This window comes from Pipistrellus kuhlii, unplaced genomic scaffold (genome assembly GCF_014108245.1).
Source record: "Pipistrellus kuhlii isolate mPipKuh1 unplaced genomic scaffold, mPipKuh1.p scaffold_m20_p_12, whole genome shotgun sequence".
NCBI lineage: Eukaryota > Metazoa > Chordata > Mammalia > Chiroptera > Vespertilionidae > Pipistrellus > Pipistrellus kuhlii.
In genome coordinates, this window is record NW_023425427.1 from 26,065,031 (window position 1) to 26,089,801 (window position 24,771).

Here is a 24,771-nt window from a genome sequence, read left to right on the forward strand (position 1 = left end):
CATCACTGTTTTGTTCAACACTATTAGTTTCAGACATACCAACTTCTTCAATTTCTATCACTGCTGTCTTCTGAGTCACTGTGTATATACATGAGATCATCTTCAGTTTCGTCCATGGCATTGTTGTTTCCACATTTCTTGAAGGACTTCATAATCATCTCTTGTTTGATGTCATACCATGAGTTTGGACCAATCGCAGACCTCAGTGATGTTTATTTTTTTTCACCCTTCTTGTTGGTGTCAAGTTATCACCTGATTTTTGCATCCATCTACTCCATTCTTCTCTCATCAAGGCTTTAAATGGCTTGCTGATTGAAACATCCAGTGGCTATAGCTGACCTGTAAGCCCACCAGGAATAACTGCTAGGTGTGTTTGCAAATCTGATGCAACCCTTTTTGTCTTTTCTGTTAAATGTGCTCAGAATTGATCAAAGACAAGTAGAGCTGGCTTCTGGACTAAACCTTTGCAAACCAAATGGCCATAATGTCTTCATTCATCCTTCTCTTCCCTTGAACGTGCACAATAATGCCAGGTGGTATGATTTCTGTAGGATATGTTTTCCTCTTAAAAATAAGCATAGGAGGCAGTTTAGTACCATCTGCCCAGCATGAGAGCACAGCAGCAGAGTGTGTCTTTTCACAGCCACTTGTTGATTGCCTTTCACATCAACAGTTCTGTTAGAAGGCACATCAAAATTGAGAGTCATCTCATTCATGTTTGCAATCTGACTTGGTTCAAAATCATATTTTTTTCTGAAGTTGTATGACATAGGAGTGAAACTGTTGGACTTTATCCTTTTAAACTGGTGGCATTTTCTGAGCTAATTTGCTTATGTCCTCATGGCCAACCCTTCTCTCCTCATGAAATTGAAGCACCATTTTGTCTTTCTTATAAAGTCAACAATGTTCATTTCACTTGCAGACATTCTTGCCTTGACATTGAATAACCTTGGATGACACACATTAGCCTCTCAGGTGTTGTTCCATAATCCAAGTCTTAAGCCTTGGCTCCAGGTTTGCCTATTTTGCTGTTTTTCTCTTAAGGCCTTCTTTTTTTTTTCTTTCTTTTTTTTTTTTTTTTTTTGGCATTTTAAGGACTTGTTCTTCCTGTTTTCTCCATTGTCTAATCATACACTCAGTGGGAGGAGGTCCAAATTGTCTCTCTGCAGCTTTATTTCCATGCTCATTTGCATAGCTGATTGCATTCAGTTTGAAATTTTTCAGAGTAAGATAATCACTTACTGGTATTTATCTTTAGTTTTTGACATCTTTATGGGCTCAGAATGCTCAGGACCCTTTTGCATCTGTGCACTCCCCACCTTCACCTCCAATTATGGCATCAACTGACATCAGTAACAATAAGGCTCATGATTGGAGGAAACCTATTTGACAAGGTATGGGCAGCTACACACTCACACAGCTCCCTGTGTAGCTGACTTCCATGTATAAGATGTTCCTCAATTTTTAGTCTAATGATTTTAGAAAAATGTAGCGTCATATACACGGAAAAATACGGTATGTTGTGTGGTTGACTTCTTCCAGGTGGAATCTGTTGTCTGTATATCCATTGTACCTCTGAATGATTTAACTATCACACCATAGAAATCACTAATTTCATATATATATATATATATATATATATATATATATATACAGTAAATAACAATATATTGAATTTGTCAGGAAGAAATAGGATGGGGCAAAGAAACTAGAAACTATTTCTAATGTAGTTTTAAGAAAGAAAAATGGAAGAAAAGCAATTTAGGTACAAGAGGGGAAACTATCATTCATCTGAAAGCCAAGATCAGGCTTCCTCACACATTCTGGACCACGATGGAGAGCACTGGGAGAACAAAGACATTGCTACTTTGTGCAGCTCAGCCAATCTCTCAAAAATAAATTTGGCCCTGGCCCATGTTTCCCAGTGGTTAGATCATCTGCCTGTGCACCAAGAGGTCTTGAGTTCAAGTCCTGATCAACGACATGTACTGGTTGGGGCTTGTGCGCGAGGCAGCCAGTTAATGTGTCTTTCTCATATCTATCTTTCTCCCTCCCTCCCTCCCTCCCTCCCTCCCTCCCTCCCTCCCTCCCTCCCTCCCTCTTTTCCTTCCTTTCTTACTCCCACTCTTTGAAAAGTAATGGAAGAAATATTCTCAGGTGAGAATATTATAAAATAAATAATAAAATGAATTTGATAAGACAGTGGATAGAAATGTATTATATGTTTACCAAAAGTTTGATTGAACTTGAGAAATTTGAAATTAAGGGAATTTAGTGCATTCTCAACCATATCACATCTTCTATGTGGATGAGAATGGGATGGATTCATTGTTTCTCTGTAGTGAAGAACTTGGCCTCACCCAAAGAGAGTTCTGGCCTGTGTTCCTAGCCAACTTCTAAACTCTTGGAATTTCCCAAGTGGTAAGAACATCCTTGTTATTCATTGTGGGCCCCTCCAGCCACATCTGATAGTTGATGCTAACAAAATTAGTCAGGGTGGGGCTGGCCACGCCCTCTAGATTTACTGTGGGGATTGGGTTAGCCAGAAAGAGCAACCTGTGCTTAGAGGCTGGGGGCTTTGGACTGGTGATTCCAGTGATTCCTGATCAAGTTTTCTCAGGAATAGTCTCTGGACACTGACGATGAGCAATTCTAGCACAGAATTTGAAAAGATGCAGCACAAAGAAAACATTTTCAGATTTTTGTCATAAAGGCGTTAGTGGAAGTCAGGTGAGATGCTGAAAAGAAAGGAATGGATTCAAGCAAAAAAGAAAAAACAACAACAACTCATTGAAGACTACTGCTAACTCAAAAACACATGAATCCCAGGAACTTGTTGGGAGGCAGGCAGATGACAATGTCAGAAGGTGTTTTTCAGAGACACTTTGCCAAAAGCAGTTTTCTCCACACAGAACTGCCCAGTAATTTGTCTTCCAGTCTTCTCGCTGCATTCACAAAACTTAGTTGTGAATGCTCTATTTCACTGTTATTTTTATTTAAGAAGACAGATGCTTCGTTTCAGAGGAAATGGCCACTTGTATTAAATTGCTACATTCAGAGTACTTTATGTTGAAGTCTTTCAGCTCAGATAAATATATGTGATGCGAAAGCTGGAGCTTCGCCTATTTTTTAGACACCTGAGACAGTGACAGAGCCTAAAGGAAGGCCCCTTTTTTTCCCACCAGAACTTCATATCTGTTCATATTTGGTGAATATGAGCACACCTTAGGCTTTGTGTTGCCTTTTAAACAATCACTATAATGATGTATGTTACTACTCACATTTTTTTTCTTTCATGAATATATACTATACAGTGGCCACTAATGCTGACTGATAAATAAATCGGAATACCTGGATGCCGTTTCATTGCAAATTGTGTGCCTGTCATAAATCCTACTGCTGTTTTAGGATGGATTATACCCAAAAGGGCGATTTCTCAGAAATAGTAACAACTTGAAAGTACTATTTTGTAGAAAAGACCAGTCATGACAGATCACATTCTGTAGCATTCTGTTTATATGAAATGTTCAAGAATAGGCAAATCTGTAGAGACAGGAAGTAAATTAGTAAATTTGCTAAATGAGCTAAAAGAGTACAGAGTTTTCTTTTGGGGGATGGTGGACATATTTTAAAATCGCACAATTGTATAAATATACTTAAACACCATTGAATTCTAGGTACACTTTATATAGGTAATTGTATGGTATGTGAATTGTATCTCAATAAAGTTTCTATTTTTAAAGAAAGCCCCCTAACCAGTTTGGCTCAGTGGACTAAAGAGTCTCAGTTTGATTCTGGTCAAGGGCATGTACCTTGGTTGCAGGCACATCCTCAGTGGGGGGTGTGCAGGAGGCAGCTGATCGATGTTTCTCTTTCATCATTGATTCTAACTCTCTATCCCTCTCCCTTTTAAAAAATTTTTTATTTTATTTTATTGATTTTTTACAGAGAGGAAGAGAGAGGGATAGAGAGAAACACCGATGAGAGAGAAACATCGATCAGCTGCCTCCTGCACCAAGGTACATGCCCTTGACCAGAATCGAACCTGGGACCTCTCAATCCGCAGGCTGATGCTCTGTTCACTGAGCCAAACCAGTGTCAGCTCTTCCTTTCTCTTTGTAAAAAAAAAAAAAAAAAAAAAAAAAGTAACCCCAGGCATTTGAGAACATGGCATTGTGCAATGGGGAAACATGGACCTCAGGGCTCATGAGATTTGGGGTGGGATCCTTACCATATCATGCATTAGTTGTGTGATATTGGGCATGTTTACCCCTTTCCTCATCTATAAAATGGGGAGAAATAATAGTTTCTGGATGAGAAGATTCATGTGAGGGTTAATGGATCATATTTGAAGTGCTTAGTGCAGTGCTTAGACTTCACCAACACTCATCAAGCAGCTGTTTTTATATGGTCTCTTTTTCCTTGGAATTTCTTAGCCCTTTTTGTATTTAGGCTCTGAGAAGTATGGCAGTAATTGATATAAACATCCCCCGTGGGTTGTAGGCCCTTTTCAGGCTCAGACTTCTCTTAACATAGCTTCCAGTATCAGTTCTTACACACCTAGAAGGTGCTAAGTATGGATCTGCAGCATAGAATCAAATGCAGTTGGCTCTATACTGTACGAGATTGGAAGCTTTTTAGGGTATTATGACTTGTATGTGAACCCTATATGGTCTGTCTCAGTAATGGATACAAGTAGGTCTTTAGGAAATAGGTATTGTTTTTATCACCAAGTTCTTTTAGTCAGTGGGCAAATGAAATTTCTGATTCTCTAAAATAGATTTTGTTGGTTGCCTCCCCAAACTTACTTCTTGCCTCACTCTCCAGTCTTCAAGGCTGCCCGTGATTCTGATTTTATTTGGGTTTTCAAGGGTGAGTCTTGTTCAGCTTAAAGCGATCCTTTTATTTCCATTCTCCCTGCCTGTGATGGAAGCTGTAAGTGATTCATTCTGGCTAATGAGATGTGAAGGGAAGTCTGAGGAAGTTTTCTTTCCTCTTGAAAAAAGATAAACTAGGAGAATCGTGCCCTTTTCTGTCTGGTTGCTGCAGTGGGGGTGGTGATGTGTGCAGATGGGGCAGACAGCATGGCTCAGGGGAGGACAAGCTAAAGAGGATACAAGAGCAAAATGGAAAGTTAGTGGGTTTATAATGAAGTGTTGGCCACTGGATTGCTAAACGCTTTATGTGAGATAACCAGCCCTGTGTTGTCTCAGTCAACTTGGCATTTTTGTTGCTGGTCACTGAAAGTTTCCTGATGTACCTTCCCATTTGCTATTTCCATTTCCCCTTTAATTACATCCTGGAGATGGGAGCATTCCTAGGAGGAGAAAAGGATTTATAAACCAGGGGGCTAGAGAAGCCATCAATAAATACTTAACCAGGTATTTTCTTTATTATCCTTGATTCAGATTTCACCTAACTTTATCCTTTTTTATTTTAAAAACTAGAGGCGGGGGGCTCAGCCTGGCCTGCACCCTATCACTGTCCGGGACCCCTCAGGGGATGTCTGCCTACTGGCTTAGGCTCTGTGGGGTCCTTAGTGTTGTTGTGGAGGTAGAAGAGACTCCTGCCACTGTGCTAGCCAGCTGTGAGTCCTGCTTCTGGCTGAGCTGTGCTTGCCCCGTGGGAGCGCACTGGCCACCAGGGGGCAGCTCCAGTGCTGAGTATTAGCCCTCTGGTGATCAGTGCGCACCATAGTGACTGCTCATTCTGCCATTCGGTCGATTTACATATTAGGGTTTTGATATTTTTATTGATTTTAGAGAGGAAGGGAAAGTGAGAGAGGGAGAGACAGAAACATCAATGTTGAGAGAGAATGATTGGCTGCCTTCTTCATGCTCCCACTGGGGATTGAACCTGCAACCCGAGCATGTGCCCTGACCGGGTATCCAACTGTGACCTCCTGGTTCATCATAGTTGGATGCTCAACCACTGAGCCATACCAGCCAGGCAGATCTCACCCATTTTAAACAGAAGAGGTTCTTGTGTTCCACAGCTTTACTTTTGTGATGGTGAAAAGACAGCTACTTGATCATAAATAAAAAGTGGGAAAAATCATAATTTTACAAATGTAAAAATATATACATATAATCATCACAAGAGAGAAGTGGGCTTCTGGTGGTTAAGTTTTGGCTACTGTGGCCAGTGGTGATATTGGACAGTCAAGAAGGGAGGGACACTGGTAGGTGCTGTAACCCGGGAGGGGAAGAGTTCTTTGGTGATAGGGAGGAATCGTACCCAAATTACTGCAGGAAAATGAACACGAGCAGGAAGTGAAAGGAAAGGAGACTTACTCAGGGCACCTGGTGTAGCACCTGCCTTCGTGGAGGAAGAGAGGGTGTTCCGGCCGCGTCTGGCACTTGTCGCAGAGATCGGCTCCTGAGCAGGCGGCACAGGCCTCTGGACAGTTCTCACAGCTGCCACTCCTCACCGAGGGCCATGTGCCTTCAGGACAGGAGGCTACGCAGGCCTGAGCCAACAGGTACGCGCCTGGAAACCCAGGGAAGAAGGCAGATCAGGTGGTCAGCATGTGCCCCTCCTACAGCACGAACATCCTTGCAGAGAACTGGCGCTCACAGCACCTTTTTAAACTGTCCCAAAGATCCAAGTATCTCAGACTTATCAAAAGGATGAGTTAAATCTCCAGACAGGAAATTGACAATGGGAGACTTTGGTTCTACTGATAATGATGGGGGTCACTTTGGGGGTTCCCTTTGCTTGGTTGATCAGTCTATGAACACCTTTGCCTGTCTTCCTGGTGTAAGACAGTTACACCTGCACAGCTTGGTGGAGTCTCTTTGGCTTCCCAAAGCCTATCTCAGAGTTTCCCAACCTTCTCTCATGATGAGAATCACCTGGTGGAGTTGTTAAAACACAGATTCCTGAATCCCAACTAAGAAGTGCTAAACTAGAATTTTTGGGAACATATAGGTAAAATTGCATACCTAACTTAGTGCTCTGTATATAAAATCTGTCTTAGAGCGCTAGTTAAGTATACAATTTTACCTATATGTTCCCAAAAATTCTAGTTTAGCACTTCTTAGTTGGGATTCAGGAATCTGTGGTTTAACAACTCCACCAGGTGATTCTCATCATGAGAGGTTGGGAAACACTGGCTATCTCATTAGGACATTAACATAGTAGCAACTCTTCCACCCAACAGATGGTCCATCTGTTTATTTTTAATTAAAAAATCCAGATAGCAACATTATTAAAGAAAGCAATTTAAAAATCACTCTCAACTTCAGAATTCTAAGACAGTTCCTTCAATTTTTGTATGCAAACTTTCCTACTTTGTTGGAGTAGAATCATGACACACATACCATTTTAAATTCTGTTTTTTTTTTTTTTTTTTGCATCCTATCTCACTGTTAACGTTGCACATTCCAACATAATAACCACTTTAATGGGATCATAACGTTCTTAATTTTTAATGTTAGCGCATCATGTTAATAAAATATACCCGTAATTCAGGGAAGTTGTTATTTTTGATGTTTTGTTTTTATAGATAATGAAACAATTAATTAGTTAAGCTGTTACGTATTGCTCTTGTGGTTTTTGCTCCTCTAAATTCAGCACCAAAAACGAAGAAACAATAGGCAGACTATGTATCCTCACCTAGATTGTCCACTGTAAGTTCTTTTGTTTTGGCTAATGCACTCTAAAACAGCAGGGGAGCCACTAGAAATGTCAAGTACCCAAAGACCTAACAAATTCTGTGGCTAAGCAGTTGCTAACTTCATCATGCGTTTGGGTAAAAAAACATTTCTTTTTCGTTTTGGTCCTTTGAGAGCCAGTTTTTATTGTGGGTCCATGTTTGGGTGCCTGTGTTGCTCCAGTATAGCCACTGTAATAGGAACATGTGTTGGGACTAGATCAGATCCTGCAAACCCCTAACTTAAAGATGGTAATATACGTGAGTTGGCATGAATTGGCTGGGTCGCTGCCCCCTCCTGTCACACTCCACACCAACCTTTCGGACACGAAGTGCACAGAGTTTCCGATCCATTGCAGGTTTTACAAGAGGAATGGCAAGGCTGCTGTTTTCTTAAAACTTCTGTGTAGGGAAAAGGAACAAGACGTCAGTTTCTGTTGAGCAGGCTCATGGTATTGGAAAAGATCTCACGGGCAATCTTGTCTCCTTTCCCACCCCCAAGAGATTTTGCCTTCGCTAAATGTTGGCGCCAGCTTTGGACTACCAAATGAATGTGGACTTCATTTTTTTCTTATTCTTCTTCTTTCATTTACAATCGATTGTCAAGACTTTCTTTGCAAACTTCCAGAGACAGGATAGTCTTTATTTTTTTTATTTTATTTATTTATTTATTTATTTATTTATTTATTTATTTATTTATTTTATTTTATTTTATTTATTTATTTATTTTTTAAATACGTTTTTTATTGTTTATATTATTACAAATGTTCCTTTCCCCCCCCCCCCCCCACCATTGCTCTCCTCCACCAGGTTCCCACCCCACCCTCTGCCCTTTCCTCTCTCCCCATAGAGACAGGATAGTCTTTAATGCTAAGGGGATATTTGAACTAACAAATGTTATTTATTTATTTAGTTTTGTTAATCCTCACCTGAGGATATTTTTTTCTATTGATTTTTTTTTTATAGAGAGTGGAGGGAGTGGAGAGACAAGGAGAGAGAAACATCAATGTGAGAGAGAGACATCGATTGGTTGCCTCCCTCATGCACCTTAACTGGGGCAGGAGATTGAGCCTGCAACCCAGGTACATGCCCTTGACTGAAATCAAACCTGAGACCCCTCAGTCTGCAGACCAACATTATAACCACTGAGCAAAACCAGCTATTAAAAATGTGTGGTTGTGGGCATATGACTCAGAATTCAAGCAGCAGCCCTGTACGTTGCTTGATGTAAAAAAAAAAAAAAAAAAATGTTTGGGGGTGAATGAGTGTTTGTGTGCTTGTGTGTATATACACATGAATGAGTTATTTCCCCATGATTCTTAAATTGCCAGTTCTCTTCACTCCAAAGTGATAAATGAGAACTCATGGTGTCTTTCATGAAAAACTTTTATTATTTTTTGTTCTTTGGTACCAGATTTTATAGTTGGTTAATGTTTGGATCTGTGTTCTTCAGAGTAGCCATGGTGGAATGTAACTTAAATTTATTCACCTTAAATTAGTCCCAAGTCATCATTATCACCAAACCGGAGCCACCCAAAAGCTTTCTGGTTGGTCAAGTGATAAGCAGGCCAACCAAGGATACATTAGCACGGTTTCTCCTCTTTCCCTCCAAGAGCATTTGATGGGCAGGCTTTTAAAGAAAGTTTCAGTCATACATAACCCCTGGCTGGTGTGGCTCAGTTGGTTGGGCATCATCCTATGCACCAAAAGGTTTCTGGTCAAATTCCTGATCAGGGCACATGTCTAGGTTTCTGGCTTGATCTCTAGGAGGGGCATGCAGGAGGCATTTTACAGATGTTCCACTCTCACATCAATGTTTTTCTCTTCCTTCCCCTCTTTCTAAAAATCAACTTAAAAAATCTTAAAAACAATAACAACAACAAAACAACAGACACACATAATGACCTCAAGGACATCATTCAATCAGTACACATTGAGATCATAACTAAATTTCAGTAATTGTTCAGGAATCAGCATAACTGACACAGGAAAATTAGAAAAAGAAGTTCTAGCTCAGAATGTATCATATGAATAACTCTGACCTTCAGTCAACTGTTATGTTGGCATCTTGCCATTCCCCTTTCTTCTTTCTTTTCTTCATCTCTCTCTCCCTTTCTTTCTTTCTTCCTCTCTTTTATAGTGCATTTTCTTTCTGAGAGTCTGGTGGAGTTGGCTCTTTGGTCACACCTGCCTTCAGATCTCAGATGTGCTACTCAGGTAGGGTAACCATGGATACAATAATTAAACTCTCAAAGCCCTACTTTTCCACGTCTCTAAAATGAGAGAGATCCTTCCCTGATTGGAAGTGAAGACTAAATGAGATAATGTGTTTAGAGTGCAGTAAATGGTCTCCTTTCTCCTCTCTCCTGACTTCCTTGTTATCATTCCACCACATTCTCTTGCTTGGCCTTTTATTTTATATCTGGTGTGGTACCAGAGGCATGGCTTGGTTTCCATGATGGTGCTCATGGTTAATTAGCTGGTGAGCCTTGCTACAGAGAAAGCTAGATTCAAAGGTAAGTAGGTGGATATGGATGTAGATATAGAGATATATATGCTTGTCCATCCTGCCATCCTGAGTGGCAGTCTTTTTCCTAATTTAGAGAGAAAAACTTGCCCTGGTTTTCTAATAGACTGACTGAGGTAATCTCCTTGAGAGGGATGTGTTGTGTGTGTGTGTGTGTGTGTGTGTGTGTGTGTGTGTGTGTATGAGAGAGAGAGAGAGAGAGAGAGAGAGAGAGAGAGAGAGAGAGAGAGAGAGAGAGAGAGGGAGAGAAGGAGTGTACAGAGCTCAATTAGCCATGTGCAGAGCAATGCTAGTCACAGGATTTTCACAAAAGTAATCCACATGATTTAACATGATTGAGTCTTTTCCCAGAAGGCCCTTTTAATTTGACAAATCACTTAACCCAAAAAAGAGGGCAGCAGAGAAATGAGCAAGAGTTTTGTTGCTAACATCACTTTTGAGTAATCAACAGAGAAATGCAAATCAAAATCACAAAGAACTATCACCTCACTCCTGTTAGAATGGCTCTTATCAAAGAGACAAGAGACATGTGCTGGTGAGAGATGTGGAGAAAGGAGACATCCCGTGGGCTGTCAGTGGGAACATAAATTGGTGTAGTCACTATGGAAAGTAGTATGAAGGTTCCTCAAAAAATTAAAAATAGAACTACCATATGACCCAGCAATCCCACTTCTGGGTATTTTCCCAAAGGAAATGAAATCAGTATCTCAAAGAGATAATTGCCCACAGTATTCATTGCAGCGTTATTTACAATAGCCAGGACATGGCAACAGCCCAGATATTCATCAGTAGATGAATGGATAAAGAAGATATGGGATATATAGGGTGGGACAAAAGTAGGTTTACAGTTGTGAGTACATGAAACAGTTTAGTCTTGCATCATTATTTATTAATTATTGTATTATTTTCCATATGAACAACTGTGAGACAGCTTTTGACCCACCTGTATATGCAATGGATATATTCATCCATAAAGAGGGAAACCCTGCCATTTGTAACAACAGAGATGAATTTTGAGGACATTATGCTAAGAGAAATACAGAAAAAGACAAAGACTCCATGATCTCATATGTAGACTCTTAAAAAACCAAACTCATTTAAACAGTGTAGATTGGTGTTGCCAGGGGCTGGGATGGTGGAGGGAATGGATGAAGGTGGCCAAAGGGTACAAACTTTCAGTTATAAGATGAATCAATTTTTGGATTGTAATGAACAGCATGGTAACAATAATTAATAATACTGTATTGGGTAATTGAAGTTGCTAATAGAGTAGATCCTAAAATTTCTCATCACACACACAAAAAAGGTAACTATGGAGGTGATGGATGTGTTAACTAATCTTATTGTGGTGATCATTTTGCAATATATACATATGTCAATTATATTATACCCATTGAGACAGCATAATATTATGTTAATTATATCTCAGTGAAACTGGGGCAAAGAAAGGCTTCATTAGTGGCTGAGAGCAATTATTCATAAAAAAAATATTTGCCAAACACTGAGAACCTTGAAAATATTTTATATGTCCAGGCCATTGGACTGTCTTTTTATTTTATCATTAAAAAAATGTGGTTTTTTTTTTTGTAACTATTTTTTAAAAATATATTTTATTTATTTTTGACAGAGAGGAAGGGAGAGAGATAGAGAGCCAGAAACGTTGATGAGAGAGAAACATCGACCAGCCACCTCCTGCAACCCCCCTCCCTGCCACCGGGGATGTGCCCGCAACCAAAGTACATGCCCTTGATCAGAATCAAACCTGGGACCTTTCAGTCCGCAGACCGACGCTCTACCACTGAGCCAAACTGGTTTCGGCAAATGTGTGTTTTTTTGTTGTTAATCCTCACTCGAGGATGTTTTTCCATTGATTTTTAGGGAGAGTGAAAGAGAGAGGAAAAGACAGAGAGAAACATTGACTAAAATATTATGGTTACAAAGATATGAGTTTTTACCAATTTTTAAAATATTTATTTAAAACATTGTGCATATATCTACACATACATAAGTATTTACAATGACACATTTCACTTCCTGGCAATTTGGTATTTTACTGTGATACACTTGGTATAAATTTTTTTGTAATGTCCTCATGCCTCCACTAGAGGGTACTCTGAACACACATAAAACAGCAATTAAGCCTGGCAAAGATTAGTGACTTATTTTAACCTTGACCATAGCTTCCCTTTCTCTCTCTCTCTTTCTTACTCCAATGATTCTAGATGGTATTCGACCTCAAAAACAAAAATCACCTTGACCAAGAAAATGTTACTTCAAAAATAATTGTAGCTTACCCACATAAAACAGGGGTTTTGGGTATTTTATTAAATAAGCAATACATGGCTCAAAATGTACAAAAAAAGCATGTATCATGAAGGCTCCCTCCTAATCCATTTTCACTCTTTTATACAAACTGTATATACTCACACTATTTATCACATTACCTTTTTCTTTTTTTGGTAACTGAATATATTTTGGAGACCATTCTCTATCAGCACCGAAAGAACCTCCTCATTCTTGTTCCTAGCTCCACAGCACTCCATTGCATGGATGTAGCCTACTTCATTTTCCTAGACTCCTATTGTAACCGGCTATTTTTTTCTCAGAGGAAGTTAAAGTTGAGGCTTTTCTCGATAGCCCCTCTGTGCCAAACATAGCCACTTAGCACACGAAGGATGTCTTTAAATGCTCTAGAAGGGTCCACTGCTGGGTCTCCCCCCAGCCTCTCCCCTTTGAGCACCCACTTATTTGTGTAGTGGTCCCTCCTTTTGTGGCCTCCTCCCTCTTGCTCCTGGCCGCCCAGAAATCCTGGGTTGATTTCAACGTTACAGAGACTACTGATTCGTTTTGATTGCCTTCTCCTCCCTACTTCCGTTACCTCTTTTGATTTGAAACTTCCACCTTCGTTGCTTCTGCAGCGGGCTCTTCACCAAAGATGGACTTGAAGTGAGCACAGGTTCTTTTTTATTGAAAAGAATAAAGTTTTATTTTTTTAATGCAAAAAGGATAAAGAAGATAAAGTTCACCTATCATCGTACCACCCAGAAGTGTCTGCTGCATAGACTTTATAGGTTTTTCATCTTTATAGCGAATGTGTGAGTGTAATCATTCACATTTTCTGCATATGTAATACCGACTCTACATTTTGCATTACATTATTATAAATCCTATAGGCATTTTCTCTTGCCAATGAAATTCCTTGTAAACATTATTTTTAATGGTTTGTGTATTTATTTGCATGAACTGCAATTCATTTAATTTTTTATTTTAAGTAAATGTTTTTTTGCCTTAAATACATTTTGCATTTAATATTATAAATCTTATAGATATTTTATCTTATCATTAAAATTCTTTATACACATCATTTTAATGGTTTGTGTATTTATTTGCATGAACCACAATTCACTTAATTTTTTGTTATTATAAATAAAGCTGCAATTAATATATTTGTGAATATATTGAGTCCAGACTCTTCCTGGCTATTTGGCATAACACCTGAGCATTATCTGCTGCCTCCTTTCTGGGGCCATTTTCCCCAGACCTGTAGTACTTACTCTCCAGGCTCCTGATTCCTCTTTTTCATGAGGAAGAGGAGGCTGTTTTGAAAGTGAGCTAGTGTTTCATGTGTTCAAACTGGATCAGGTTAAAGGGTTAGGGAAAGAGATGGACTTTTTCTGTGTCATATTATGTGCTTGGAGCTTTCTATGTGCTCTTTCACTTAATTCTCAAAATAAGCATGTGTGAGGTAGTTTCACATTTTCATTTTATAGGTGGGGAACTAAGGCTCAGAGAGGCTGTATAACTTGTGTAAAGTCACATGGCTAGTAAAGGACAGAGCCAGGATTTGAATTCAGGCATGCCTAACTCTCATCCACTCCAGAGATGTTGTCGTATTTCATTTGGATTGTAAAATCATTTGGTAGATGCCAAAGCAGTGCTGTGCTGGTAAAATGGCTCTTTGGAACACACAACAAAACAGAAAACTTGATTTCAAACTGCCAATGATGTTATAACCCACTTATAAAATTCCTGAATGTGTAACAGTCAGTGCACCTGGATACACGCGGCTCCTTTGTGTCACCAGGCAAAAGGCTGACTTACTTACCTGGAGACGTGTTTTCTGCACTCTGAGTTCTGATTGGTTAATTAAGTAAAAAATGATTTCTAAGTGAAGCAATTGTATACATCGACAGAGTCCTTCTTTTAAGTTCTCTAATGTTGAGAAACACATTATTGAGATTTTTTTCCCCCACACCTGAGTGGCTCTCAGCGTTTGTGACTGACTGGGATTCCAGTCTTTCTCAAAGCATAGGAATTAAGATCCCAAAGACAGGCCACCAGTGATAAGTCGTTAGGATGGGGTCAAAGATAGAAAGTTAATTCACCATATCTGTGCCTTGCGGATCAGACTAGCATCAGAATGTGTAATTAGAGTGCCCGCTACAAACATGGTACTAATCAGTGGTGGGGCTAGGTGGGTAGGGGAATCATGCAGGACTTTCCGGCGTCACAGGGGGAAAGCCACTTAAGGAAATCCGAATGATTTAACAGTCATGGAGTAAACTGTTTCCATACCCAACAATGGCTTCAGGAAACCAGCGGAGGCCGTTATCTTTTTTTCAAAGCCCTGAACACCTCCACCAGCCTTCACACCCGAACACTTCCACCAGCAGTGGCTCTGTGATGCCTGACTCACCCCGAAATCATTAGCAGCCCACTTAATAATGGGTGCATTACTGGTCTAATTAATCTTTATAGTATGTGGGTGACTGGGACAGGGAGCCTGGGGGTGATCTATACTTTTGTACAGTGCCCCTTGGTGGCCGGCAGAACAGAGGCTGAGCCGCTCTCTTTGGAGATTCCTGAGTCTTAGCTGGAGGATTTGGCAGGCCTGGCCGATGTGTAGGGATCTCCATCCTCGCACTAAGATGGGAGGTATTCCCGCTCTGTTGGTAGTTGAGGAAGAATGATTGTCCTCTCATCACGGTCACTCTCTTTGAGAGTAGCTGCCTCATTGAAAGAGGAGTTCAGTGAACTCTAGTTGGACTTTTATTACAAGGGTATTCCCTCAGTACATGCTGACATAGTGGGGGCAGCACAGTCTTTGGATGCAAGCATGATCTTATTGTTTCTACTAGGGCAGCGATTTTCAACCAGTATACCATAGGAATTTTTAAGACATGCAATACCTGACTATGTAGTAAGGGGCACTGATCTCTTTCCCCTTAGATTGTTAAATAAAAAATGACAACAGCCAACACAATAGCTGTCCAGTGTGGGGGAACCAAAATTATACCTACTTTTCTTTTTTTGTCAGATTGGCAAAAGATAGATTTTTTTTTTTTTGTGTGTGTGTGTGTCCCACAGGATTTCTTTTTAATTGATTTAAGAGAGGAGGCAGTGGGGCGTGGGGAGATATCAATCAGTTGTCTCCTGAACAAGCCCACAACCTGGGCATGTGCAACCTTTTGGTGCAGGGAACGACACTCCAAAACCAAGCGAGCCACACTGGCAGGGCAATGTGCCACAGAATTTTAGTAATTAGTTTATGTCATGAGATGGAAAAGGTTGAAAATCACTGCACTAGGAAGTAGTGTGGGTGAAGGACTGAACTTTGTCTCATCTTACCTTCCCTACTTGGATCTGCATTTGCGTTTAAAACAGAACCACGACCTTACTGGTATCACCTACACTCTCATAAACACCCTGGAATTTGTCTGGCTCCCTTTGAGTTGGCCCGGAATGACTGCAATCTGCTTTCCATCATCTTAAAGGTGTGGCTGATGAGGTCTCTGGGACCTCCCCTACCTGCTCTCCTGTCACCCTTTCAACCTTGTTTTTTTAAGGAAAAGAAGTGGAGAGAAAGATGTGGGCCTTCACTCAAATGGTCCTGGGGCTTTACAGAGCTCTCTCCCCCTTACTGTCCGTCTCAAAGGTGCCTGGCCTGTGCTGGGGAAGCCGAGTCATCCAGGCTCAGAGAAGGAACAGTGTTTTCTCACTGTTACTAGTCTGCACGTCTCATTTCCTAGATCACAGAAGTGGAAAAGTGCAGCCATGGCCTTGGCTTTATTGCTTTTGTCCAGCCCCGAGAATCATTCTCATCTGCTCCCCCCATCTTTTATTGCTGCTAAATCCCCAAACGGACTAATTCCTTTCTCTCTTCAAAAACATTACATTTTGATAGTAGAAAATGGGGAGGGGTGGGTGTGGTGCCTCGACAAAGGGGAGCAATCAAGGCCGGGTTTCTGCTTAGCAAAGTGCGTAGTCCAGTTGAAAGGGACGTGTAATCATTTGGGAGATCAAGTCTGCTATGCCTCTTGGCTCCCTGGACGTTTTCATCATCTGGATGCCAGATAAAATACAGATGTTCTGCGCTAGAAAACACAGCACCAGACTATTTTCCCCTTGGCCTGCGTGGCCTCTTAAATGCCTGAATGGCAGACAAACTCGTTTTCAGCCTTTCGGTTCAGCTACAATTCACGGAAAATCTCCCAATCTGGATTGAATGGTTTTCTTCCCAGCTCTGTCCCTGAAATCAGCCTGTGTTCACCGTGGCCTTTGGCTGCTGGGTGTGCCATGGTCTCCGAGCTGCTTTTCCTTTGTTGCATTGGCAGCGTGGTAGACAGCAGCCGCAGAAGTCCCTTCCCTGAAACCCAGCAACATCTTTCCTCCTGCCCCATCCCTCACTCCCTCCAGCCCTTAGAAGACCTGTCCTGAGCAGAACCTCCTTTCAGCTGCTGTTGCTTCTGCACTGAGATGACCTTCTTTTTTTTTTTTTTAAACAAATCTTTGCCTCCAAATCAAACAGAGAGCATCTCTTGTTTTCATGAGAGTCCCTGCACAGAAAGTGAGCCAGATTTTCCCAGCAGGAAAAGGACTTTGTTCTGTAACCTCCTCGGCTGTGGAGGGGCCACCCAAGTCTGTGATCACCTTGCGGGGAAGCCGGTGACCGAGGCTCCAGGGTGAGGGGGCCGATTCTGAAGACGCGGTGGGAATGACACGTGCAGGCCTTCATTGCTAGAGTCCCAACTGCCACCTTCTCCCTCTCTCCCACCCCTCTCAGGACCCACTTTCCCACCTGCAGCTGGAGAGGGCAGCTGTTAAGAGGCAAAGCTTGAATGATGGCCATTTCCCAAAACCCGCCCAGACAGATCAGCTGTTTTAGCTTAAGTTCCAATACTTCAGAGCAGTTCTTCCTTGCTTCACTGAAACAGCCTACCCTATTGGCAGCTCTCCTTTACCTTAATAAAGAGATAGAGGAATGATAGAAGCTATCCTTAAATCTTCAAGAAAATGGTAGCCGGGCCACCTCTCTCTGACTCTTTATGCACTTGGAGGCCTGCTCCACCCTTGTGAAAACTCAGGTGCCTTTAGGTTTTCCCTCCTGGCCAAAAGCCAGTGACAGCCTCCTTCCCTCTGCTGCCTGGATCATGGAGGAGACCCAGTCTTGATTCTCATCCCAAGCTTTTGTTTCGCTGCCCGGCCTTCATCTCTTGGTATCCCAAAAGCAGGGGTTAAAGAGGGCGGGAGGCCGAGAAGGCACCTGGACACCTGCGATCATTCTGGGGAGACACATACCATTCCAGAATTGGCCTTCGATCTGGGGCTGGGTGGGACCCACACAGGTCCCATGGAGCAGCTGGAGTCCCGGGGGGCAGCTGCTGCACTCGTCATGGCCCCGGCCGGTGCAGGTTTCACAGGCTGGGTGGCAGGGCTTACAGCTATCCATCTCCGCGTCGCTGTAGGAGCCAGGCCCACATTTCCTCACACAGCTGCCGCCTAGGGAAGAATAGTTTGGCTCAGTGCTCTGTGCAGGGTCAAGTTCTACATAGGACGAAGGGGACCCCAGGAAAATTTTTTCTTTGAGTTTGTTTTAAAAGACACCAGGATGGCATTAGCTTCTTTCAGCCAATGAATTTTTGTTGTTGTTGTTGTTAATTCTCACCTAAGGGCATTTTCCCATTCTTTTAGAGAGAGTGGAAGGGTGGGTGAGAGACACAGAGAAAGAAACATCAATGTAAGAGAAACATATTGATTGATTGCCTCCTGCACGTGCCCTGACCAGGGCCAGGGATGGAGCCTGCACCCTAGGTATGTGCCCTTGACCAGAACTGAAATCAGGACCCATCAGTCCACAGGCCATTACTCTATCCACTGAGCCACACTGGCTAGGGCTCAATGTGTCTTTAAAAATCTAAAACTTTAAGCCCTCTTTTAATTGATAATTTAAATTGGTTATTAGCTCAAGGGGTTAAGAGCATAGAATAAAGAACTTGGCATTCTTGAAGCTTTGAAAAACAACAAATAAGACGAATCTCTATATAGAGACCAATGGGAGATCATTTGGGATTTCTCTCTCCTCCTCACACGAGCATTCAAGAGCTCTGGACTACTAGTTCTTTGATTGGAGGACTCACAATGTATTTCTTTTCCATCCATCCATCTTCATCAAAGGCAATGAATTGACCACAACCCAAGAAAACGGACTTTGCTTAGCTTTTACAGTGCTCAGAAATATACAACATGGGTTGCATCTCAAGGAGAGAGTTATGGTTCTGAATATTTCAGGTGACTTAATTTCCCAAGCACTGTCTCCAGTGTCCCCTGCATCCTCACATCCACTCATGCTTCCATCAGTTTGGAATAATTTGAAATTAATTAGTGAAATTGGAACTATATAATCAAAGCAGAAGTTGATAGTCCTGGCTAATGTTTATTTTCAAATCAAATAGAAATTTCTCCTTGGACAAGAGACACCCACACACGCAGAACCTGAAACCAATCAAACAGCTATTATTTCTTGCCTCTTTGTTTTTTTGTTGTTGTTGTTAATCCTCACTTGATTATATTTTCCCCATTGATAGAGAGAGTGGAAGGGAGGGGGAGACACCGAGAGGGAACATCAATGTGGAGAGATCCAACAATTGGTTGCCTCCAGCATGCATCCCTACAGGGATGGAGCCTGTAACTGAGGTACCATGCCCTTGACCAGAATCACACCTCGATTTTTAGTCTGCGAGCTGATGCTCTAACCCACATGTGTCAAACACAAGGCCCGCGGGCCAAATCTGTCCCACCAGGCCTTGCAATGTGGCCCGCACCGCGCTGTCATCACTGCACTCCGCTGCGTTTCCATCACAATGACAGTTTATGACTGTTCAGTAAACCATTCAGCCTGCGATTTAGGCTGGATTTTAGATTTTGGCCCCTTCTCTGATTGAGTCCGACACCCCTACTAACCCACTGAACCAAAATAACGAGGGCCCAGCTATGTTCTTTCTGGTTGAGCTCTGGAGCCTATTTTTACTTTGTTTGATGCCACTGTCAGGCTTACCCTGGGGAAAGAAGCCCTCTTCACACCAGTCACACCCATTATGGTCACAGATGTCACAGTTGGGAGTGCAGGCTTTGCATTCAGATCCTTCAGGGTAGGTCTTCTCAGGACAGGATTTATAGCAGTGGTGTTCAAACCTAGGGGAGAAGATGGAGTTTCTTCCATGAACTATGTTGATGTATTTCTCTTAATCACCATCATTTAATCTCCTTTTGTATGTCTATGCATAGTTTTTAACAAGTGCAGATATTTGGGTTTCAAGGGAGAAAACTCCCTCTTGGTCTGTGTGTGTCTTCCAAATAAGTCTTTACTCGCCTCCCTCTGGATCTCTGAGCACCCTTATCGGGATAGCTGAGAGGAGGTTAGGGAGGAGAAGGACAGGGCTGCTGCTATTTATTTATGGAGTAGTGATTATGTGTCAAGTATTAGCCTACTTAAACATCCATGCAATCCTCAAATGGTAGCCATTACTTACATTTAATTTCCAGATCAGGAACTGAGTCTCAAGGTTAAGTATTCAAGTTACATAGGTAGTTAAAGGTGGGACTTGGATTTAATCAACGTCTGTTTGAACAGATCGTTTGTGTGCTTTTGCCACATGGCACTTGCAAGGCCTGAAACAGCTAAGTGTTGGGTTTCAAGTAGCTTACCAAAATGTCTGTAACCAGATTATTAACATCAACATTGAAGTGCCTTAGCTTTAATGCATACATATTTCTCCACATACTATCCATTATTCTCATTCTACACTGAATTATAGGCTCATTTGAAGGGGGAGTGGAATGAAATTGATCTTTGCCCTTTGATGGATTTGGTAGCATCAATAATATATCAGAGGCAGGCTTTGCATTTCTTTCTTACCAAATTCTATTTCAGAGTGTTTTATTAGCTGCATTCAAAGTCACTAAATTTTCTAAAGGGTTATAAATGTGTGTTTCTTGAAAGAAATATCACATGTTTTACCTTCTTGATATTGGACATGTTCTTTTTAGTGTACAGTAGGTGCTTAATGTGGTTGAGAGGTTCTGGGACTTCAAGTGCAATGATGTATAATGAAATAGGCTAATTGATACTAGAGACAAGAGTTACGTTCCAACAGCATCTCATCAACATTATAATGAAATGACATTGAAAGACATAATGTATATTCGAGGGCCTGCTGTTTTTGTTGCTCACAGGGTATTATGAAATTTGCTCATTAGTGGGCAATGGTGAGCTGGAGAGGCTGGCTTCAAACTTTAAGAGAGTATGCTGCCAGGTGACAGAGGAAGTAGGTGCAGGTCAAGGTCAAGGAATGTCTTTTGGTATCAAAATGAAGAAGGGTAGAGTTAGGCTGGAGGGACACAGAGTCATAATAGAGACAAAGAGGAGAATTCCTCACCCCCTTCTGCATGGTCATTATTTCTCTGGGTCCTGCCTCGGTTCTTCAAGGAACAGTTTGTATCCTCAACCATGTGACCTTAGCAAGGAATGCTTGCATTTCTGCTGTTCATCTCTGCTTAGGGTGTCTGTGGCAGGCCATACGCTGGGCAAATGCCAACAATGAACATGCTGACAAATTTCTTTCTGCTCATTTACTGTCATCTGGTCTATCTTTTAATAATCAAGTCTGGGGCCCTCTTCTCCACCCTGCTTCCCCTGTTTAAATGGAACAATAAATCAGTAGGGCAGGAATGCAGTGATGGAGAGACACAATCAATGCAGAGAATAATAGCCTATTCTGGGATAGTTCAATTAAAACCATAAGGTTAAGTAATAATAAGGTTAACTGGTTGTTTTTAATATGTTTCAGCTTGTTAAGTTTCCCTTTCCTTGCCATCCACCTCATCCCTTTCAATGTCTTTCCACCCACTACCACATTTTAAGCCCCTTGGAATCAAGCTCATTAAAGTTGAGGTGACCCAAATCTAGACACCCCCCCCCCCCCCCCCAGCCTGTGGTACTTCTTGAAAGAACCTATAGCCTCTCTGAGCTTCATTTTTTTCCCTTCTGGAAAATAACATCGATCCCATGTCCCTAACAATGTTTTTGGAAAGATGAAGAGAAGAAATGGATGTGAGAGTTTATCACAAAACTCTCCAGTTCTTAGGATGATAGGGAGGAATTACATAGCCTATGCATCATCTGGGCCTTCTTTTTCATCTCCCTTCTTTTCTTATTTTAGTTTTTCTTCCCTGGAAGGGAGACTAAACTGGGAAGGGGAGGTGACATTGAGACATGCCATGTTTGATTTGTAGATTTGTAATAGAGAACTTTCTGGATGATGGTTACCTGTGTTTCATTTAGCCTAGTGGTCTGTGTCTTTCATTACCCAGGGGATGATTGAGAGCTATTGTAGCACCTGGTTTCATCCTGGACCATCCAACTCTTAAGGAGAAGGTCTCCATGCAAACATCTGGAAACAGCTTGCCTGGTGTTGGGTGTATTACTAAGGTCTGCCCAGAACCAGCAAGGTCTGAATCCTGGTCACACATGGCAAGATTCCTAGACACTGGTGTCAGGTTGGGTGCCTTCCAGGACCAAGAAAACGAAGGTCTCCTTTCCAGGCAAGAAAACAGCTGGGCTTTTATTACTAAACCCAAGAATTGCCCATTAATAGCCTGACAGGGCAGAGCTGCTTCAGGCTGCAGGGCCTCTTTCCTGTAATCACTGATTTAGGATTAAGTAGGTAATGCTTAAACTGCAGAAAAGTTAGCGCTATGCAAAAGAAGGCCACACTTACATGTAATACCTCGTAACGCATGATGTACAGGTTCCTGGGTCATCTGGAAAAAAATTACAATCATGAAAAATAATAATTGCCAAGAGTTCATCATTTGGAAAAATGGGCTTTGGAAAAGTTGTCTTGAGACAGTCTTCTGGGATGGTTTTATGAAATGTTCTGTCCAGAAATGGCATTTGAACAGATTGTACCATTTTAACGAGTACCAAGCTTTGTGCTATGATTTATCTTTATCAAAGCTAGTAAAATAAAAGTTCTCATAAATACTAGGCCCTGACTTTTAAGGAGGAATAGGCCCAAGCTACTGGGACTTCAAATTGCAGATCAGGAACTGTCTACTTTGAGAAACTCCTGGTCTCTGATGAGGTAAAAGCATCAAGCATATCTACATATATATATACAGTTGAAAAAGGGCTTTAAGCTTCCAAATGGTGGTTTTTTCACGAGTTATCCTAACTGCCTACCAATGAAAGGGGTTATTATCTGGGAGGTTCCTTTGAACAATTGTTCCTCCCCCCCCCCAATATAGTATCCACTTTGTGTTCTATACTGTACAACCCTCTTAAAGAAACTGTCCTGTTCTTATTAAGTATAATGATTCACTGTGCCCCTGTTGTCTCAGCTTCTAAGGGACTTCATAGAGAGAGAAAAGACTTTGAGAATCACAGACTCGCTCTATTTCCCTCTATCTTAACCCTCCCCAAACATGCTACTCCAGATCTAATTATTAAGGGAATTCAGCGACTTCCTCTGGTCTTCAGCTTTTGTGGATAACAGAGTTACCTCTAGCAAGTTCTGTCTATCTGTTATACTTCAGTCTTACTCTCTTTATTGAAATAGGTGATGGAAAACAATCGCTCCTCTTGAAAACATTCTTCTTGGTGCATGAATATTTTATGTCACCTTTAACTTTTGAAAAACTAAACAAAACCATGTCCTTTGAACTTCGTGCATAGCTTTCCATTTTGATCTACTCTAGGCTCTATTTTGGTTTCACAAAGTCTTTCTTTTGGTAGAACTGCCCCAGATCTTTAGCCAAACATTCTAGGAATGTTATACCATAACACTATTGTGTATTACACACAATACTACTACAGCATTGCGCCAAAGGTTATAGTGGATACATTTTCAGAAGAGGCTCTGCCATTTACATGGGATCCCCAGAAACTTCTGAAAATGGCCTACTGATTTTTGCAGAGGTGAGGGCACTGGCCTGGGAATTGGGCTACCTGTTTCTCGTTTGGAGTAGTAACCCTGGTTTACTTGAGAACTTGCATAAACTTGACTCTACTTGATGAGTCCTGATTTCTGTAGCTGTAAAATGACCTGATTGGATAAGATGGTTGCAGAATCTTCCCAAAAGTCAAAGGTTCTGAGGCTGAGTCTGGCAGGAGTTGGCAAACTGTGACCTACACCCATCGGGGCCAAATTTGGCCATGCCGTTTTGTTTGCATACTGTGTATGAATACTTTCACTTTATAGTACCAGAGTAGAGTAGTAACAACAGATAGAAAATATTTACTGTCTGTCACCTTATTGTCAAGACAAAGCTTTCTGGTCCCTGGCTGGAGCATTACTGGGTTACTCACCTTTGTTAGGTAATACTGGTGTAAAAGTTATTTTCTTAACAGCTGACCCCAGAGTTCCTATAGAAAGAAAACTATCTGCATGGAGGAAAATACCTTGTGAAATAACCTGGGGTAGAAGTTTAACTATAAGGATTGAACAAGAGCCAGGACAGCCCAGGAGAGCCATGCCTTTTCGCAGAAGGTTGTGATTGGCTCATGAAAAGGTTTTCAAATTGGAGTCAACATGGTTTTTGATAGATTGACTAGAGCAGGGCAATGAAATGAATCATAAGCCAGGCTAATTAAGGGAGTCAGGGATTTGAAGCTAGAGGGACTATGAGATAGACAGTAAAGCTCACTAGAATTCTTTGAATTCTTGGGGGAGGGCTTTCTGCTTCCACAATCCATGGACTGGGGATCTGAATTCATTTTAAGGGGGTGCAAAGGTCCCAGTGAAGACTAATGGTTCTACTGGCTGAGTTTATTTCCTGCTACGAGTCCATGTTTGCACCTATATTCTTTTCAGTTCTGCTCCAAAGAAACTATCACTCAGCTAGCATTTGGCAACTTACTTTCCCCCTTTCCTATCTCTAATAAACATATTTGACTCCAACAGTTCTGCTAATTTGGCGAGGGCTGGGAAATTCTTATCCTGTTCTCTGACGTTCTAGCCATCCCTCCCATCTAGGAACTTAATGAGTTTGCTCTCTGCTCCTTTAAGCAGGTCACTGATGAAAATGTTAAACAGAACCAAGCCTCAGAACTGTGCATACCAATGCAATCTTGAGTCCAGACACTTTTCCAGCCCAATTGCACAGTGAATTTGGTACCTTCACAACAGTTTGCATAAATGAATAATGCATAGAACAAGAACTGGCTTATAACAGCTTATGAATGTCCATTAGTCTTTCTCGTTATTACCAGTTATTCTAAAGAGTAAGAATTATTTTGTAAAAAAATTTCCAC

At 41.4% G+C, this 24,771-nt stretch overlaps 1 protein-coding gene across 2 annotated transcripts in view; it reads right to left on the bottom strand.

Moving 5' to 3' along the window:
* The window catches only part of PCSK5 (proprotein convertase subtilisin/kexin type 5), a 394,890-nt gene that overhangs the window by 24,989 nt on the left and 345,130 nt on the right, over positions 1–24,771 (bottom strand). Inside the window, exons 25-30 of one of the 2 annotated variants that reach the window (XM_036433763.2) lie at positions 22,238–22,280; positions 19,516–19,652; positions 17,760–17,960; positions 13,060–13,140; positions 7,973–8,056; positions 6,294–6,489 (exon numbers count right to left, since the gene is read on the bottom strand). In XM_036433763.2, the coding sequence (XP_036289656.1) occupies positions 6,294–6,489; positions 7,973–8,056; positions 13,060–13,140; positions 17,760–17,960; positions 19,516–19,652; positions 22,238–22,280 (742 nt within the window). The remainder of the gene's footprint in view (positions 1–6,293; positions 6,490–7,972; positions 8,057–13,059; positions 13,141–17,759; positions 17,961–19,515; positions 19,653–22,237; positions 22,281–24,771) is intronic. The other variant, XM_036433764.2, reaches the window with a different exon arrangement.